Here is a 19,113-nt window from a genome sequence, read left to right as displayed (position 1 = left end):
TGGTCCGTTTTCGGATATGATTGAATCGTTTTGCTCCCTGGCCCGATTTTGTTTCAAATAATGCTTCCATCGTTATTAATTTTCAGCCTGTAATTTCTTTACCTTGTACTTTTGAATTCTGTATAAACGCGGAAAACGACCAGAAAATAGATAGTTTCAACATTTCCAGTACTTGGAGATATTACTGTTTCACAAGTACGAGACATCAACTCGAATTGAAGTGGGTTAGGGTTCAGAAAATCAGTAATTCATGGAATGAAACATTTGCTCTGCCGAATGGTTGGTGAAGGGGTTGTTACTCACTCTGCAAAAATATGAATTAATTTAACCGTAAGCTTATATCAGTGCACTTTATATCCAATTAGTAGTTTTTGCATTATAGTTTAATACAAAAACCATGGCATTTTCCAGAAGCGCGGTATAATTGGCTAGCTACAATGAAGAGGGATGCTCGTTAAGTCTCTATCTTTGACTAGACTGCCTTAACAATCACAACACTCCATCTCTTGCCTAAATAATGTTTGCAGCAACATCCAAAAAAAGGTTGACGTTCTGTGTTTACAGGCTTAACACCCAGCATGCATTTAAGCTGCCTGTCCAAACCTTCCGGATGCTTTTTTCAGTTGCCAGCCTGCCTATCCAACATTGAACTAAACTCCCATTCCCTAGACAAATCGCAAATTCCATTTGCTTTACAAACTCTTCCACTAATTTTTTAAAGCCATACAGCATTGAAACAGGGCCCTTAAGCCCACAATCAGTGTTGACCCTCAATCACCCTGGTCCCATTTTATTTTTCTCAACATTGCCCCTGTTCTTTACCCCTACTCCATGATTCTACCACTCACCTAAACTCCAGTAAAGATTTAGAAATTTGCAGTGACCTACAGGCCTGGATATTTTTGTGAGGAAACTGGATCACGGGAGGAAACCCATGCATTATAATTCACTAACAGCAATTATTGAAAATTCTGTACTATTTACTCTCTTGCCATTTGCTAAATATATTACAGGTAACATCAAAATTAGCCTCTTAATTTTTGGAAGAGCGAACAAAAATAACACAGGTGCAGCTGGAGTTACCATTCTTGTAACGGCCTTTGTTGTGAGTGTGCCAGTGTTTGGAGTGGCTTTGACTCATCTGACTCATGCCATAACACATTGGGGTAGAATTAGGCCATTTGGCTGATCGAGTTTGTTCCTGCATTTCATCATGGCTGATCCATTTTTCCTCCCCTGCCTTCTCCCTGTATCCCTTCATGCCCTGACCAATCAAGAGTCTATCAATGTCTGCCTTAAATAATAATACAGTCTAGGCCTCCACAGCTGCCTGTGGCAATGATTTCCACAGATTCATCACACTCTGGCTAAAGAAATTCCTCCTCATCTCCATTCCAAACGACACCCCTCTGTTGTGAGGCTGTGTCCTCTGGTCTTAGACTCTCCCACCGTAAGAAATATCCTCTCCATGCCCACTATCTCAAGGCCTTTCACCATTCAATTATGTTTCAATGATGTTACCATTCTTCTGAATTCCAGTGAATACACGCCCAGAGCCATCAAACATTCTTCATTTGACAATCTGTTCAAACCTGGAATCATTTTTATGAAACTTCTTTGAACCACCTTTCTAAGATACGGGCCAAAAACCACTCTCAATACTCCAAGTGAGGCCTCCCCAGTGCTCTATAAAGTCTCAACATTATATTCTTGCTTTTATATTCTAGCCCTCTCAAAAAGAATGCTAAATTGCATTTGCCTTCCCCGCCACAGTCTCAACCTGCAAATTAACCTTTCGTGAATCCTGAGGTTTTTAACCGCATTTAGGGCATGTAATTGACTTAAACTTGTGCTGATAGAGGATGAATACTATTTCAAACAGTAACAGGTTAATGCATTGTAGATTTATGTGCTGCAGTGCTCTTCCTCTCGTAAATATGCGACATACTATTTGCAGTGTATTAGCATGAATCATGAAGGGTCTTGGGCGGTAACAACATGCTTATTTCTCTCCATAGTTGCTGTCTGATTCGCTGAGTTCCTCCAGCAGTTTGTGTGTGTGGCTGAAATTTCCAGCAACTGCAGAATCTCTAGTGAGCATGAGTAATCTACATTTCTCTTGTATTTTCTTAAAATGTGCCTTCTTTCTGGACAAAGAAATTACTTTGTAGAATATGAGGGAATGCTGGATACAGTACGAATATAATTTATAGACTGATAAATTAATATAAGTGCAGCCTTCCAAAGAGCATCAGCTATGAATGCATTACCAGAGTGCTACAGTTGATCTTGAATGTGAAGATTAACATTTTGAAAGAAACTGTTAAATGAGTGCAGAGCTTGACCATTCTTCTTTTCCTTGTATTGCAATACTTATGCAATGCAATCCACTCCACTCCAGAGTGTAGAGCTTTTTTCTTAAAAGTTATTGTACTTTTCTGTCAGCAGAGGTGAAAATAGCCTCTGATTTTGAAATCTGGAGCAACAATAAGTTTTCTGAGTTGCACAGTAATCTTTACATTGCACTTTCTGTGTGATTGCAAGACTTGAGGATGACACGAAGCTGGGTGGCAATGTTAGCTGTGAGGAGGATACTAAGAGGATGCAGGGTGACTTGGATAGGTTAGGTGAGTGGGCAAATTCATGGCAGATGCAATTTAATGTGGATAAATGTGAGGTTATCCACTTTGGTGGCAAGAACAGGAAAACAGATTATTACCTGAATGGTGGCCGATTAGGAAAAGGGGAGGTGCAACGAGACCTGGGTGTCATTGTACACCAGTCATTGAAAGTGGGCATGCAGGTACAGCAGGCGGTGAAAAAGGCGAATAGTATGTTGGCATTCATAGCAAGAGGATTTGAGTACAGGAGCAGGGAGGTTCTACTGCAGTTGTACAAGGCCTTGGTGAGACCACACCTGGAGTATTGTGTGCAGTTTTGGTCCCCTAATCTGAGGAAAGACATTCTTGCCATAGAGGGAGTACAAAGAAGGTTCACCAGATTGATTCCTGGGATGGCAGGACTTTCATATGAAGAAAGACTGGATTGACTGGGCTTATACTCACCGGAATTTAGAAGATTGAGGGGGGATCTTATTGAAACGTATAAAATTCTAAAGGGATTGGACAGGCTAGATGCAGGAAGATTGTTCCCGATGTTGGGGAAGTCCAGAACGAGGGGTCACAGTTTAAGGATAAAGGGGAAGCCTTTTAGGACTGAGATGAGGAGAAACTTCTTCACACAGAGAGTGGTGAATCTGTGGGATTCTCTGCCACAGGCAACAGTTGAGGCCAGTTCATTGGCTATATTTAAGAGGGAGTTAGATATGGCCCTTGTGGCTAAAGGGATCGGGGGATATGGAGAGAAGGCAGGTGCAGGGTTCTGAGTTGGATGATCAGCCATGATCATACTGAATGGCCTAATCCTGCACCTATTTTCTATGTTTCTACATTCTGCAATCTGTTTTTATCAGTACCAAGTTGTAACTTTGGATGGCATACAAACAGAAGATTTTCATGGTACTTGTAACAAATAATACGCTAACCAATCTGTAACAGCTAATTGTGAGAAAAAATCTGGAAATTTGGATGGTCTCAGAATTGTTGCTTTCTTGCTTCAAATGTATACATCTGTCCCTATCATAGGAGTTTGTGTTGTGTGAGAAGAAAGCTGGAATAAAATAAAATGGTCTTCTTTACCTGTAATGGATGTGGAGAGTCTTTTAAGAAAGCTCAAGTGGAAAAACATTTTAATATCTGTCGGAGCTGCTCGTATCTGTCATGTATTGACTGTGGCAAGGACTTCCGGTAAGTATCTGGTTTGCATGTCTACAAGTTGTGTGCATATTATATTATACTTTAATGTAAAGATTATGTATTATTTCCTTTACTACTTATGATTCCCACACATCAAGTATTAACTGCAGAGTGATCAAACAGCAGTAAGGTTTTAATATAAGATGCTGTTCATTAAGGGATATTTAGGATGCTGTGGAAAGCATTCTGTATTCTTCTCTCATGGGAGAAATCATTGAAGTTTCTATTGAGTTGTCCATTACAGTTCACTACAACTCAGATTACCAGTTCTTATTGTCACTATAATTCAGTGTGTTACTGAGTTCAGCTGACCACATCCATGCCAGCTTTTTTGCAAATTTACACTAAACCCAGTTGCCTGCATTGACTTCATATTCAGTGTTTTGCTTATTTTAAGTGCATGTCTGAGCATCTCAAATTCAATGATTGTAACTGCCTCCACCACCTGCCCAGACATTGTGCTCCAGGTATCAATCGTTCATGATGTGAATATTTTTCCCTTCAGATGCCTTTTAAAGTTCCTCCCTCTCGCCTTTATCCTCTTGTTTTTGACATGGGGAAACAGATTCTGACTACGTACCCTATCTATGCATCTCAATTTTATACACTTCTATCAGGTCATCATGCAGCCTCCCTCACTCCAGAGAAAACAAGCTTAGCCTGTCCAATCTCTCTGCATAACTGGAGTCCTCCAGTCCAGACAACATCCTGATGAATACCTGTTTTCTTTCCACACAATCTTCCTGTAGTGTGGTGATCAGAACTGCACATAATACCCTGAGTGCAATCACCTTTATAAACGGGTGTTTGGTAAAGTTGCAATATGCCATCCTAACTTTTATATTCCATATCCTGAACCTATATACCTGTGCTGTCAGTTTTATCTCCAGGATCCCTGTTCATCGGCACTTGCACTAATCCCATTTGCCTGCACTGAGTTCATATCCAGTGCTTTGCTTCACAGTGGTCGGGATTAAATTCTAACTCTCAATGCTCTGCCCAGTTTTCTATCTGAAGTATATCTGTGTTAGCCTTAAATAACCTTTTTTGCTATCAACAATACCACCAACTTCCATTTCATCTACAAGGTTACTAGTCATACACCCTACACTCACATCCAAGTTGTTAATATGCTGTATATCACAGACAGCAAGGTCCCAGCACTGATCCCTGCAATAAACCACTGGTCACTGACTTCCAATCAGAACAACGTATCTAGTCAGATTTTCACTACTCATTTAAACTTAAACTTGTATGCTGTTTGAAGTTTCTGGATTGCTACCTTTTGAAAAGAAAATAATTAAAAATTTTTAGCAAAAATTGTATTTTGGAATAAAAGGAATATTGATATTGAAAAAGGTGAAAAAATGATGTTAAAACTTCTGCTTGATACTCACTGTTTACATGAGGAAAAAATGGATCTGATTTTAAATGATATTTATCTTTAATGATCATCTATTGCAGCCCCTTTATTTCTGACTTGTAATTTTAATCAGATAGTCCTTCCGGTGCTACTAAATTCTGAAGCAGTTCCATTGTATGGGTTACTATCTTCACCCAGTGAAATGCACAGCATACATTTATTAATGAGTTTTCTGATCGCATTGCTGACGAGTATCATTTAACATTTCTTGCTAATGATAGTCTGTCAATAATTGTAGGGGAAATGATTATAAATCCCATACAAAATGCATTACAGAAGATCAGAAGTATGGTGGGAAAGGTTTTGAAGCTAAGGCCAAAAAAGGAGATGTGAAGCAGCAGCAGTGGATACAGGTATATACATCTCTCTAACTCCTTTTCTGCTTCAAGAAATAGTTACGTGGATTCTGGTTAATTGGGACAACTCTTCAAGGACAAAGACAAATGACAAAATATCCAGGGTTCCTTTTGTTTAATTGGGGCAGGAGATGGTTGGTCACATGCACTTATGTGGCTGTTAGACCCTACACTGTGCTTAGAGTGAACAGTTGTGTCAGTTGTGTGTGCTTCTGTTATGTTATTCATTTGGGACAACGGATGCCAGTTCAAATAGCAGTGATTTTTTGATAATGTTTTCTTGACTGAAAAAAAGATTTGAGACCTTTGTCACAAAAAGATTTGACACTAGCCAAAAAAGAAGGGAGAAATATCACCCTATTGGACCAAGTTAAAAGCCATCTGCCTAACACCATCCATCATCAGCTGTCAGAGATAACTGGAGTGGCAAAATCTCCAATTGCATGCTTGAACGTCAGCAAGATAAGCTGTGAGAAGATTGGGCGTTACGCGAAAAGGACAACAGGGAACGTCCAAAGAAACGAAAGCATGAATTTTAAGGATCCAGATGTTGGAAGATTATCTGAATCAGTAGTTTTCTATTGTAACTGGACAAGGTGAGCATGTCAGTGGAGCAATGTTTAAAAGAAAACAGGTCTGATGAGCTGGGTCATGAGGATTTTAAAGCAACAGATGTTGCCTTGATGGAAATGTAGGCACCACATTAAATTCCAAGGAAGCACATGGTGAAAAAGGCAGTAATGATGCTGTAAGTGCAGAAACATAGAAATCTACAGAACTCCCCGACTTGTGTTCTGTGCAGACGATTTCTTCAATGCTGATGAAACAGGCCTTTTTATTTCTCTCGTGATGGTTTGCTTTGCTACAAACATGCAACACTAACAGGTTCAAAGAAAGCAATGGATTGCATAACTGTGTGTTCAAATATGTCAGGAACTGATGAAGAGAAATTGGTTATTGGGAAAAACATTAATCTCAATGTTTGAAGGGGATAAGAATGGATAGTTTACCATTTGAATATTATGCCAGCCTATACGTGATGAATTCCTCTGTCGGTAAGCATTACAAACTAATACACAGATCTAGAGAACTGTAGTAATATTGGTGATGTTCAAATTTGTTCTGTATTTCATTGAAGTACATAATTTGTTACTTATTTAGATGATAGTTTGTTTTATTTTAACTTTTAAAATATTTCCACGAAACTTAGCCCCATTGGGATAATTGGAGCAACCATTTAATTAGGCCAAAACTTACTGGTCCTGATGTGTCCCAGTTAACCAGAATCCACTGTTTCATTCTTAAAGATTTTAAAAAGCTGGGCGAATCACATGTTATGTGCTGCTGAGCTTCTCAGTTTGATCTCACTGTTAAATTTACTTACTGTATTTGTATAAACAACATTCAGAAGTTGTGGAAATTATCACAATTGTGTCAGGATATTACTGAAGATCAACAAGATCTTAGGGAAATTAATTGGGATTTTGTGAGTAAGCTGAAGTGAGATTTTATGAATAAGATCTTGTATGCTGATTTTTGATAAAATGTACAAAGTTAAAACAAGAAACACTAGCAGATGCAACAGATTAATTGTCTTCTTGGCAAAGACCTATAATTTTTATGATCTGTGCTTTTTATATATTGAATCAATTGGGGGTTCATTTTATGCCAATTTGACTTGTTTAGTTCTAGTGCAGTCATATGTGAACCAAGAGCTCTTCTATTCCATCGGATGTAGGTAAAATATCACACGGCATGCTTGCAGAACTGCAGTGAAGGTTTTCTTCATCACCTCACTGTTATTGCTGACTGTACTCTGGGCTAATTGACTCCTCTCTGTTTCCCACTTTACAATTGCTAGATTAAGTACTTGTGAAAAGGGAATGTAGCGTTTCTGTAATTGTTTAAAGTTCTAATCTTCCAACACCACTGCACTGTCTCCCTTGCTCACCACCTTCATAGGTTAAATGGAACTTCAATTTTAAGAAGTTATTTTCTTTTTGGTTTTGTTTAACTTTAGGGGCAATAATATTTTGAGTTATCAGTGCTCTCAATTCCCCCTCAAATCTCCTAGCTCTATATGTTCTTCTTTTAAGGCAGTCCTTGGAAACTACCACAAGGTTAAGCTTTTAATCATTTTCTCTACCATTTCCTTCAAATTTTGTCTGATGATACTCCTGTGGATTACCTTGGGACATTAAATTTGCCATGTAACTACTTACTGCTGTCATAAGGAAATAATACTGAGGCTTTGTAAGGCATTGATCAGACCACACTTGGAGTATTATGATTAATTTTGGGCCCCGTACCTAAGAATGTGCTGGCTTTGGAATGGGTCCAGAGGACGTTCACGAGAATGGTCCCAGGAATGAAAGGGTTAATGTACGGGGAGCATTTTGGGAGTTTTATTTATATAGTGTGGAACGGGCCTTTCTGGTCCTCTAAGCCACGTTGCTGCCCAGTAACCCCTCGATTTAACTCTGGCCGAATCGCAGGACAATTTAACGGTGACTGATTAATAGAACACCTTTGTATTGTGAGAGGAAACTGAAGCACTTGGAGGAAACCCATGTGTTCACAAAAGGAATGTACAAGTTTGCTCACAGAGGGTGTCAGAATTGAACTCCAAAGTCCGGCACCTTAAACTGTAATGGCGTTGCAGGAATCGCTAAGCTGCCATGGCACCTGATTGGTGGCCCTAGACAGGTATTGCTGCAGTTCAGAAGAATAAGGGGGAAATCTCATTGAAACCTTTTGACTATTGAAAGGCTTGAATGTTTCCTATACTCTGTGAGTATAGGACCAGAGGGCACAGCCTCAGAATAGAAGTACGGCCCTTTAGAACAGAGAGGAGGACAAATCTCTGTAGTTAGGTGAATCTGTAGAATTCATAGAATACAGAACAATACTGCACAGAAACATGCCCTTCAGCACACAATGTTTTGTTGAACTAGCTAAAAAGAAAACTAAATAAACCCAAGAACTAATCCCTCCTACCTGATGTCTATATCACTCCATCTTCCTCCTATTCATGTGCCTATTAAAAGCTTAAAAGCTCTAATGTATTTGCCTCTACCACCAGACCAGGCAGTGCATACCACTCTGTGAGTAATAAAACTTACCCCTCACATCCCTTTTGAAAAGCACTTCTGGAAGTTGGGAGGGAAATCACTGTTGTACTTTATATTCGCTTCTCTCTAAAGTGTTACCTTGCCGTGGTTCAGCATGGACTAGAAGGGCTGAGATGGCCTGTTTCTGACCTGTAATTGTTATATGATTATATGAACCTACCCCCTCTCACCTTCACTGCATGCCCTCTGGTATTAGACATTTCAATCCTGGGAAACAGATACTCCCTGTGTACTCGTAACCTTGTAAACCTCTCTATCAGATCTTCTCTTGGGTTCTGCCACTCTTCAGAATACAACCCAAATTTCTCCAGCCTCTCTAAACCAGGCGGCATCCTGGTAAACCTTCTTCAAAGCCTCAACATCCTTCCCATAGTGGGGTGAGAACTGTACGCAATATTCCAAACGTGGCCTAACCAGGGTTCTAAGAGGTTATAATGTAACCTCCTGAGTTTTGAACTCAGTGCCTTGACTAATAAAAGCAATCATTCCATAAGCCGCCTTGTAACCACTTTCATGGAGCTGTGAGGTTGGACCCCAAGATCTCTCTGCTCAGCAACACTGTTGAGGGTCTTGCCCTTAACAGTGTACTGTCTCCTTTCATTTGCCCTACCAAGGTGCAACACCTCACATTTATCTGAGTTAAACTCCAGCTGCCATTTCTTAATCCATATCTGCAACTGATCTATATCACACTGTATTCTTTGCCAGTATTCTACACTATCCACAGCTTCACCAATCCTGATGTCCTCCAGAAACTTACTAACCCAGTCATCTACAATCCCTATAAAAAGTATCCCCCCACCGGAAGTTTTCATGTTTTATTCTTTTACAACATTGAATCACAGTGGATTTAATTTGGCTTTTTTGACACTGATCAACAGAAAAAGACTCTTTTGTGTCAAAGTGAAAACAGACTCTACAATGTGATCTAAATTAATTACAAATCTAAAACATAAAATAATTGATTGCATAAGTGTTCACCTCTTTAATATGACCCACCAAATTGTCACTGGTGCAGCCAATTGGTTTTAGAAGTCACATAATTATTTAAATGGAGATCACCTGTGTGCAGTCAAGGTGTTTCAGTTGATTGGAGTAAAAATACACCTGTGTCTGGAAGGTCCCACTGCTGGTGAGTCAGGATCCTGGTAAAAACTACACCATGGAGACAAAAGAACACGCCAAGCAACTCTGCGAGAAGGTCACAAGTCAGGAGATGGATACAAGAAAATTTCCAAATCACAGAATATCCCTTGGAGTACAGTTAAGTCAATCATCAGGGAATGAAAAGAATATGGCACAGCTATATATCTGCGTAGAGCAGGCCACCGTCAAAAACTGAGTGACTGTGCAAGAAGGGGATTAGTGATGGAGGCCACCTAGAGACCTATGACAACTCTGGAGGAGTTACAAGCTTCAGTGGCTGAGGTAGGAGAGACTGCACATACAACAACAGTTGCTTAGGTGCTTCACTAATCACAGCTTTATGCGAGACTGGCAAAAAAAGATCCACCTTTTGGGGGGAAAAGAAACTCATGAAATCTTGGCTGGAGTTTGCTAGAAGGCACATGGGAGACTGAAGTCAGCTGGAAGAAGGTTGTATTGTTTGATGAAACCAAAATTGAGCTTTTTGGCCATCAGACACCACATGTCATCAAAAACACCATTCCTACCATGAAGCATGGTGGTGGCTGCATCATGCTATGGGGATGCTTCGCTGCAGCAGGCCCTGGAAGGCTTGTGAAGGTAGAGGGTAAAATGAATGCTGCAAAATACAGGGAAATCCTGGAGGAAAACCTGATGCAGTCTGGAAGAGAACTGTGCCTTGGGAGAAGATTTGTTTTCCAACAAGACATTGACCCAAAGCATAAAACCAAAGCTACACAGGGATGGCTTTAAATAACAAAGTTAATATCCTAAAGTGGCTAAGTCAGAGTCCAGACCTCAATCCAATTGGAAATTTGTGGCTGGACTTGATAAGGGCTGTTCACCCATGATTCCACCCCCCCCCCCCCCAATGTAATCTGACAGAGCTTGAGCAACTTTGTAAAAAAAGAATGGGCGGAAAAATTGTAGTGTCCAGATGTGCAAAGCTGATAGAGACCTATCCACACAGACTCAAAACTGTAATTGCTGCCAAATGTGCATCTACTAAATACTGACTTGAAAGGGGTGAGTAATTATGCAGTCAATTATTTTTATGTTTAATAATCGTAATAAATTTAGACCAACTTGTAAAAATTTGTTTTCACTTTGATATAAGAGTATTTTCTGTTGATCAGTGTCAAAAAAGCTAAATTAAATCCACTGTGCTACAATGTTGCAAAACAATAAAACATGAAAGCTTCCTTTATATACTTTATAAAGGCACTGTAAATTTTAATCTGGGTCATTTATATACATCACAAACAGCAGAGGTCCTATCACAGATCCCTGTAGCACACCACTAATTACAGATGTCCAGCTCAAATGAGTCCCTTCGACCACAATGTCTTCTATGTGCAGGCCAGTCTGAATCTGAACAACCTCGTGCATGCTGATCGTCTGGATTAGCCTCCTATGAGGGACTTTACCAAACCCATTCAAAAAAATCCATGCAGATAACATCCACTGCTCTGCCTTCATCAATCCTCTTGTCACCTTATCAAAAAACTCAAATCAAGTTGGTAAGACACAACTTGCCCCACACAAAGCCATACTGGCTCTCCCTAATTAGGCTATGGCCTTCTAGATACTCATATGACTTATCTCTCAGAATTTTCTCCAGCAAATTTCCCTACAGCTGACGTGAGACTCACCAGTCTATAGTTACCAGGATTTTTCCCTTGTTCCCCTCTTAAGTAGAGATACAACGGTAGCTTCTTGCCAGTCCTGTGCTTGGAGAGGACAGGAAGACACTGGTCAAGGCCCCAGCAATCTCGTTTCTTGCCTGCCTCAATAATCCCATCAGGCCCAGGGGACTTTGCCACAGATGGCTGTGGTGGCCTAGTCATTGGGTTGATAGGATCATGATTAGGAAGAGTGTCAAAGGTTGTGGGGAAAAGACAGGAGAATGGGGTTGAGTCGATAATAAAGCAGCCGTGATGGATTGCAGAGCAGGCTCAATGGGCTGCGTGGCCTAAATCTATTCCCATATCTTATGGTCTTACTGAAAGCTTTGCCGTTCTTATTAATTTTAAAACTACCTATTGCACTCAGGAATTAAAGTCCATTTATATATGAAAAAAAGGTTATGATGAACATTTCTAAAACAATGCAAATGTAAAAATAGGAAAATGTACAATTGATTTGGATCAGTGAGCTGGCTAAAGAACTGCAAACTACAAAATGGTGAGAAGGAAAATTTAAATGAAGATTTGTAGATCATTGAGGATGAAAATCTGTTTCAGATATTAACACTTTTGCACTAACTGATTTGAGTGTTTCACACATTTTGTCTCTTTGATTCAGCCCACATTTTATTTTGTCTGACTGTACAGCTTTCAAGTAAGCTATGTAGCTCCAAAACATACTGCACGTTAGAAATCTGAAATAAAAATGAAAAATGCTGAAGATAGTCAACAGATCAGGCAGCATCATTAGTGAGTGAAATAAGGTAAATGTTTAATTGTCAATAACATTTTCATCAGATCCTTTGCTGCTGGTTTAATATAGGGTCAGAGGAATATTGTGTTGTGTGTAAAGCAGAATCTATAATTATATGAAAGTGCCATACTGATCCTAGTGTGAACAGAGACCTTTTGTAAGCCAAATGCTCTGGACCACTCACCTCTAATCACATTAAACCGTCACCTCTTTTATCACAATGCAACAAGATACAGAACATTGGTCCAAATGGGATACAACAATGATCTTGCACCCATGAACAATGATTATTTTTCAGACTGGGGTTGATAAAATGTTTGTACCATTTTTTGTGTGTGTAATATATATATTTTAAAAGAGAGTAGATTACGATCACTTTGCTTTTGATGTAAAGTATGAAGTGTTTATCTGGAATTAGTATCCCATACATGGAAGCCAGGTGGCACTAGTTACTGTTTTACTGACAGCTTAAGCTTCTGTCCCAGCATTTCCAGTTTTATGACCAGGCTGCTTTTCTCAAATCTGTGCCTATTTTCCCTGTTTGTCTTGGTCCTGTCTGTGAAGTCACAACTCTCTCTTGTTTCTTTCCTGTTTCCCTTTGTGCTTCCTCTTGGCGTATCATGAGACCCCTTGGCCCTTCTAACAGTAAGCTTGACAGTACAGTCCTGATGAAGAGTCTCCGCTGGAAACATCAACTGGTTACTCTTTTCCATAGATGCTGTCCGGCCAGCTGAGTTCCTCCTGCATTTTGTGTGTGTGTCTTACTTGGATTTCCAGCATCTGCAGATTTTCTCTTGTTTGTGATGACATTACAGATTTCTGATTCCTGTGCTAGCCAAAAATGTAAATGCTTTTCTGCCTTCTGATACTATCTCATTCACTTTGGAATCTGTTGTAATCGTCCTACTCAATGACAAATCTTAAGACTTCCCATTCTTGCAAACTGTCATCTCAATTTCAATCTCTTTCTTCTACAAATGTGTTGCAACCTTCCAAGTACGTACCCACCATTCCCATGCTCTGTGTTTTAATTCCTACCAATCGGGTTCCCTCTTACCACGATGTACAGCCAACTTTTATCTGTCTTTTTCTCCTTGCTACCCTCTATCTGCTCACCTTGTCAGCATTCTTTACCTAGTTGACCACTTCATCCTTTTCTATTAGCTCTCTACCATTGTCCAGTTGGATGAGATTGCACTAAGTTGTTACATTCTTACCATTCTAGTTGTAGCAAAAAAATCATCAGCAAAGCCCAAAACATAGACTGTTCATTAAATGCTGCCTGACTTGTTGGGTTCTTCAGCATTGTGTGTGTGCGTTGCTCAAGACTTCCAGCATCTCTTTCAGTAAGTTCAGTAAGATTCTCTTTCAGTAAGTTGTCTCTGTATTTTGACAATTGATGCTGTTGATGGTTACCTCGCTGAGTACTAAAGATCTGTGTAGACCAACTGACTGGAGTATCTGTGGACATATTCAAACTCTCTTCTGCGGTCTGAGCTTCCCACTCACTTCAAAAAGGCATCTAGTGTACTGATGTTGAAGAAGAGCATGGTGATCTGCTTTAGTGATTGTTGTCTGTTGGCACCAACCAACTGTAATGAAGTGCCTGAAAGATTGGTTATTGTGCCAATCAGCTCTTGTCTCAAAGATTAACTGGATTGGTTCCAGTTTGCCTACTGACACAACAGGTCAAGATTTCTCTTAACAGATGTGATTTCTCTAACTTTTCACTCTGCTTTGGACCACCCTGACAACAGAATCTCATGTGTCAGGCTGCTGTTCATCAATTACAGCCTGGCAGTCAATACAATGATCCCATCCAATTTCATCATCAAGCTTCAAAACATTGGCCTCTGAATGTCCATCTGCAGTTGGATACTTGTTTTCCTTGGCAGCAGACCTCAGGCAGTGAGGATTGGGGTAACAGTATCTCCTCCTTGTTGATCATCAACATAGGTGGACCTCAAGGATGCACCTTTGCCACCGTTTCTACTCTCAGTGCACAGATTACTATTTGGTTTAGCACAGGTCCAAGGGCATTTTCAAATCCTCTGTCTGCCCTACTGTTGCTGGAGGAATCGCAGGAGGTGATGAGTCAGATTACCAGAATGAGATACAGTTGCAAGAAAAAGTTTGTGAACCCTTTGCAATTGCATGGTTTTCACCCTAACAATTATTTATGAGTGTACTGCTCAAAGCATCCTGCCCGGTTGTATCATGGTCTGGCATGGCAATTTGAATGTGCAGTAACGCAAGAAGCTGCAGCGAATAATAGAGTTCGCCAGTCTATGATGGGCACATCCCTCCCTACCATTGTGCACTGCTTCAAGAAGACAACATCAAAGATACCCACCATCCTAGCCATGGAATCTTTTCACAGCTACCATCAGGTTCAAGAACTGCTACTTTCCTTCAGCCATGAACCAACTGGCATAAGCCAGTTACAGTTACAGCTTAGCAATGCTATTAACACTTGGCACAAAAATTTACATTTTTGTTGCGATTTTTGGAAAAAGTAAGGAGAATTTATGTTTAGTTTGTTTTCTAGTGAAGGCAGTGCTTTATATCTGATGCTGCAGCAAATAAGATTTTCATTGCACCTGTGCACGTATTTGTGCATATGACAATAAACTGGATTTTGAAACTTGGAATCCTTCCTTGCATTCCACTTCTGTTTCTCATCACCTTGCTGGCCACATCATCCTCATCAACAAGAGAATACCAGTGACGTTATCTGTTAGTTAATGACAACCAACAGTAGTTCAAAGGTACATTTAATGTCAGAGAAATGTATACAATATACATCCTGAAATTCTTTTTCTTTGCAACCATCCATGAAAACAGAGCAGTGCCCCAAAGAATGAAGCACCATCACTTTCCTTGAATCTCTACTAACTCCAAACTCTAATCTTCTCAGTGATATCTTTGTTTAAGATATCACTATGTGTGCAAATATTTCCACTAACTAAATATTGGGAAGACTCATCAGTGGCTCCTGTCACAAATTCTGTTGCCTAGCCACTGAATCTATCTCTCTCCATTGAATTTTTGTGTTCTTGGGGTCATATTTGACCTTCATGAGTTTCAAACGAAGAATTCACACTATATTATTATGCTGGTAAATGTGAGGCAAAAGCAGATGAGAGGATACCTAAGTGGAGAATAAGTGCCACCAAAGATTGGTTAAACTAGATGGTTAATTCTGCGCTTGTAATCATTGCCCTCTTTCTGCACTTACCATACTTACAGCTGATTTGAAAGTGAGTTAGTGGCATAATTATGATGTAATGTGCACAAAGGATAAAAGCAGTCTCTATTATTGTGACAGTAATAGCCTTTATTTTCCACATGCACAGAAAATCCATGAAGCAATGAACGACTCAAAAGTTAGTCCAAGGGTGCGTGAAATTTTAGAACTAATGAATTCTTATGAGAACATTCCACAAAAAAAAGCCAAATTTCAGGTTTGTTTCCTTTATTTTAATTCAATTCCTTACCAGTAATGTAATTATGCTAAGTTATTGGCTGAATAATTGCTACATATTGTATTGTTAGAATTCTTGGTTCTTAATCAGTAAATGGTAATTTAAATTAGTGCATTGGAATTTGTTCAGAATGGTTATATTTGAAAGATGCAAGCCATTTTCTTAACCCTAAAAGAAAAGTTAATAGATTTTCTGTAGTGTTCCCAGTGATTTTATTCATGTAAAAATGTCCTTTTACTGTGTAATATGTTCTGTTATTCTGCTGTGCTTAAGAGATTTTGCAGATTCGAATGTGTTCATCCATTTCAGACTGCAGTCAGAAACACCTGGCATTTTAAATGTCTTGCTTCTTTAACATAATGACACTGTTGTAGACTATACATTCTGTTTGTTTTATATCCAATGTATGGAAATGTTGGAAATCTGAATCTAAAATGAACACCCGGTCAGTCATCGTATGTTAAAAGAAATCATTTTGCAAGTGCCTGCTTTTCACTTCTATCGATTTGTAAGCAGGTTTTTTTTATTATTTTGAGAACCTTCCATAATTAAATTTATCTTCTTATGCTTTTGATTAAGAAGCTACCCATAACTATTAGGAATTGAAGATTTCAGAAATAATACAACATTTTAGTTGCATAAGAATGATATTGCCAATAATCAAAACTTGTGTTTTTTTTTTGCAGAACTGGATGAAAAATAGTTTGAGGGTCAAAAATGAGACTCTGCAGGAACAAGTGTGGGAGATTTTTGCTGCTGCTATTAGTAAAGTAAGTCACGACAGGTGCAAAAGTAATTTAAACAAACACAGTTGCAGTATAACTTGTACTATTTCTCACACTTGACTAGTTCTAAGACCATAATCATCACAATATGTCAACTGATAGGAGTTCCAAAGTTCAAAGTAAATTTATTATCAAAGTACATATACATCACCATATGCAAACAGATTCATTTTCTTGTGAGCAATCATATTAAGTACAAGAAACAATAGAGTTGATGAAAGACCACATCTAACAGGTCGGGCAAACAACCAATGTGCAAAAGACAGCAAACTGCAAATACAAAGAGGGAAGAAAAAGAAATAATAGTAATAAATAAATAAGCAATAAACATCAAGAACATGAAATGAAGAGACCTTGAAAAGTTATGGAAGCAGTCCAGTGATGAAGCAAGTAGAGTTGAATGAAGTTATCTCCTCTGGTTCAAGAGCCTGATGGTTGAGGGGTAATAACTGTTCCCAAACCTAGTGGTGCAAGTCCTGAGGCTCCTGTACCAGCTTCCTGATAGCAGCATTGAGAAGAGTGGCCTGGGTGGTGGGTGTCCTAGATGATAGATGCTGCTTTCCTGTGATAGCACTCTATGTACAGTGGCATGCAAAAGTTTGGGCACCCCTTGTCAAAATTTCTGTTACTGTGAATAGTTAAGTGAGTAGAAGATGAACTGATCTCCAAAACTCATAAAGTTAAAGATGAAACATTCTTTTCAACATTTTAAGCAAGATTAGTGTATTATTTTTGTTTTGTACAATTTAGAGTGGGGGAAAAAGAGGAAAGGAGCACCATGCAAAGGTTTTGATACCCCAAGAGATTTGAGCTCTCAGATAACCTTTACCAAGGTCTCAGACCTTAATTAGCTTGTTAGGGCTATGGCTTGTTCACAGTCATCGTTAGGAAAGGCCAGGTGATGCAAATTTCAGAGCTTTATAAATACCCTCCACTAAGCAGCTGCCTAGCACTCTGAAAATTAAAATAAATAATGCCCACAAAGCAGGAGAAGGTAGAAAAACATTTTTGGATAGCCGTTTCCCCAGTTCGTAAAGTAATTAAATGGCTTAACAGGAACGGTGGAGGTCAAGTTGAGTCTGGAAGACCAAGAAAACTGCTTGTAGGATTGCTAGAAAGGCAAACCAAAACCCCTGTTTGACTGCAAAAGACATTCAGGAAGATTTAGCAGACTCTGGAGTGGTGGTGCACTATTCTACTGTGCAGCAACACCTGCACAAATATGACCTTCATGGAAGAGACATCAGAGGAAAACCTTTCCTGCATCCTCACCACAAAATTCAGCGTAAGACATTTGCAAAGGAACTTCTAAACAATCCTGATGCAGTTTGGAAATGAGTCCTGTGGACTGATGAAGTTAAAATAGAACTTTTTGGCCACAATGAGCAAAGGTATGTTTGGGGAAAAAAGGGTGCAGAATTTCATGAAAAGAACACCTCTGCAACTGTTAAGCATGGGGGTGAATCAGTCATGCTTTGGGCTTGTGTTGCAGCTGGTGGCACGGGGAACATTTCACTGGTAGAGGGAAGAATGAGTTCAATTAAATACCAGCAAATTCTGGAAGCAAACATCACACCGTCTGTAAAAAAGCTGAAGATGAAAAGAGGATGGCTTCTACAACAGGTTAATGATCCTAAACACCTCAAAATCCACAATGGACTACCTCAAGAGGCACAAGCTGAAGGTTTTGCCATGGCCTCAGTCCCCTGACCTAAACATTATTGAATATCTGTGGATAGACCTCAAAAGAGCAGTGCATGCAAGACGGCCCAAAAATCTCACCGAACTAGAAGCCTTTTGCAAGGAAGAATGGGTGAAAATCCCCCAAACTAGAATTGAAAAACTCTGAGCTGGCTACAGAAAGCGTTTACAAGCTGTGATAGTTGCCAAAGGGGTTGTTACTAAGTATTGACCATGCAGGGTGCCCAAACTTTTGCATGCCACTGTAGTTGTGCTCAATGGTGGGAATGGACCCAGGACAGACCATCTGAAATGGTAGCACTGAGGAATTTTAAAGTTGATGACCCTTTCCATTTCTGATCTAATGAGAACTGGCTTGGACCTCTGGTTTCCTCCACGTGAGGTCAATAATTGGCTCCTTGGTCTTGCGGATATTGAGTAAAAGGTTGTTGTTGTGGCACCACTCAGCCAGATTTTCAGTCTCCCTCCTATATGCTGATTCATCGCCACTTTTGATGGGCATTGGAGCTGTGCTTAGCCTCATAGTCACAAGTATAAAATGAGTAGAACAGGGGGCTAAGCACACAGCCTTGTGGTGCACGTGCTGAGGGAGGTGGTGTTGCCCAGCTGAACTGACTGAGCAAGGGAGGAAATTGAGGAACCAGTTGCACAAGGAGGTATTGAGGCCTAGGACTTGAAGCTGATGATTTATTTTGAGGGGATATAGTATTGAATGCCAAGTTGTATTCATTGAAGAGCATTCTGATGTGTGCAGCTTCCCTGTCCAGAAGTTCCAGGGTTGAGTGAAGAGCCAATGAAATGGTATCTACTGTAGACCTGTTGTGATTGTAAG

The 19,113-nt window shown here is 39.7% G+C and overlaps 1 protein-coding gene across 2 annotated transcripts in view; it reads left to right on the top strand.

Moving 5' to 3' along the window:
* lyar (Ly1 antibody reactive homolog (mouse)) overlaps positions 1 to 19,113 on the top strand; it is a 31,559-nt gene that overhangs the window by 277 nt on the left and 12,169 nt on the right. The window contains exons 2-6 of one of the 2 annotated variants that reach the window (XM_059964837.1): positions 2,019 to 2,093; positions 3,645 to 3,806; positions 5,515 to 5,591; positions 15,667 to 15,774; positions 16,482 to 16,565. In XM_059964837.1, coding sequence (XP_059820820.1) covers positions 3,704 to 3,806; positions 5,515 to 5,591; positions 15,667 to 15,774; positions 16,482 to 16,565 — 372 coding nt within the window. In that variant the 5' untranslated portion in view covers positions 2,019 to 2,093; positions 3,645 to 3,703. Of the gene's footprint in view, positions 1 to 2,018; positions 2,094 to 3,644; positions 3,807 to 5,476; positions 5,592 to 15,666; positions 15,775 to 16,481; positions 16,566 to 19,113 lie in introns of both variants that reach the window. The other variant, XM_059964836.1, reaches the window with a different exon arrangement.

This window comes from Hypanus sabinus, chromosome 3 (genome assembly GCF_030144855.1).
Source record: "Hypanus sabinus isolate sHypSab1 chromosome 3, sHypSab1.hap1, whole genome shotgun sequence".
Taxonomy (NCBI): domain Eukaryota; kingdom Metazoa; phylum Chordata; class Chondrichthyes; order Myliobatiformes; family Dasyatidae; genus Hypanus; species Hypanus sabinus.
Note: the sequence above shows the minus strand (reverse complement) of the source record. Positions and strands in the feature narration are given on the sequence as shown.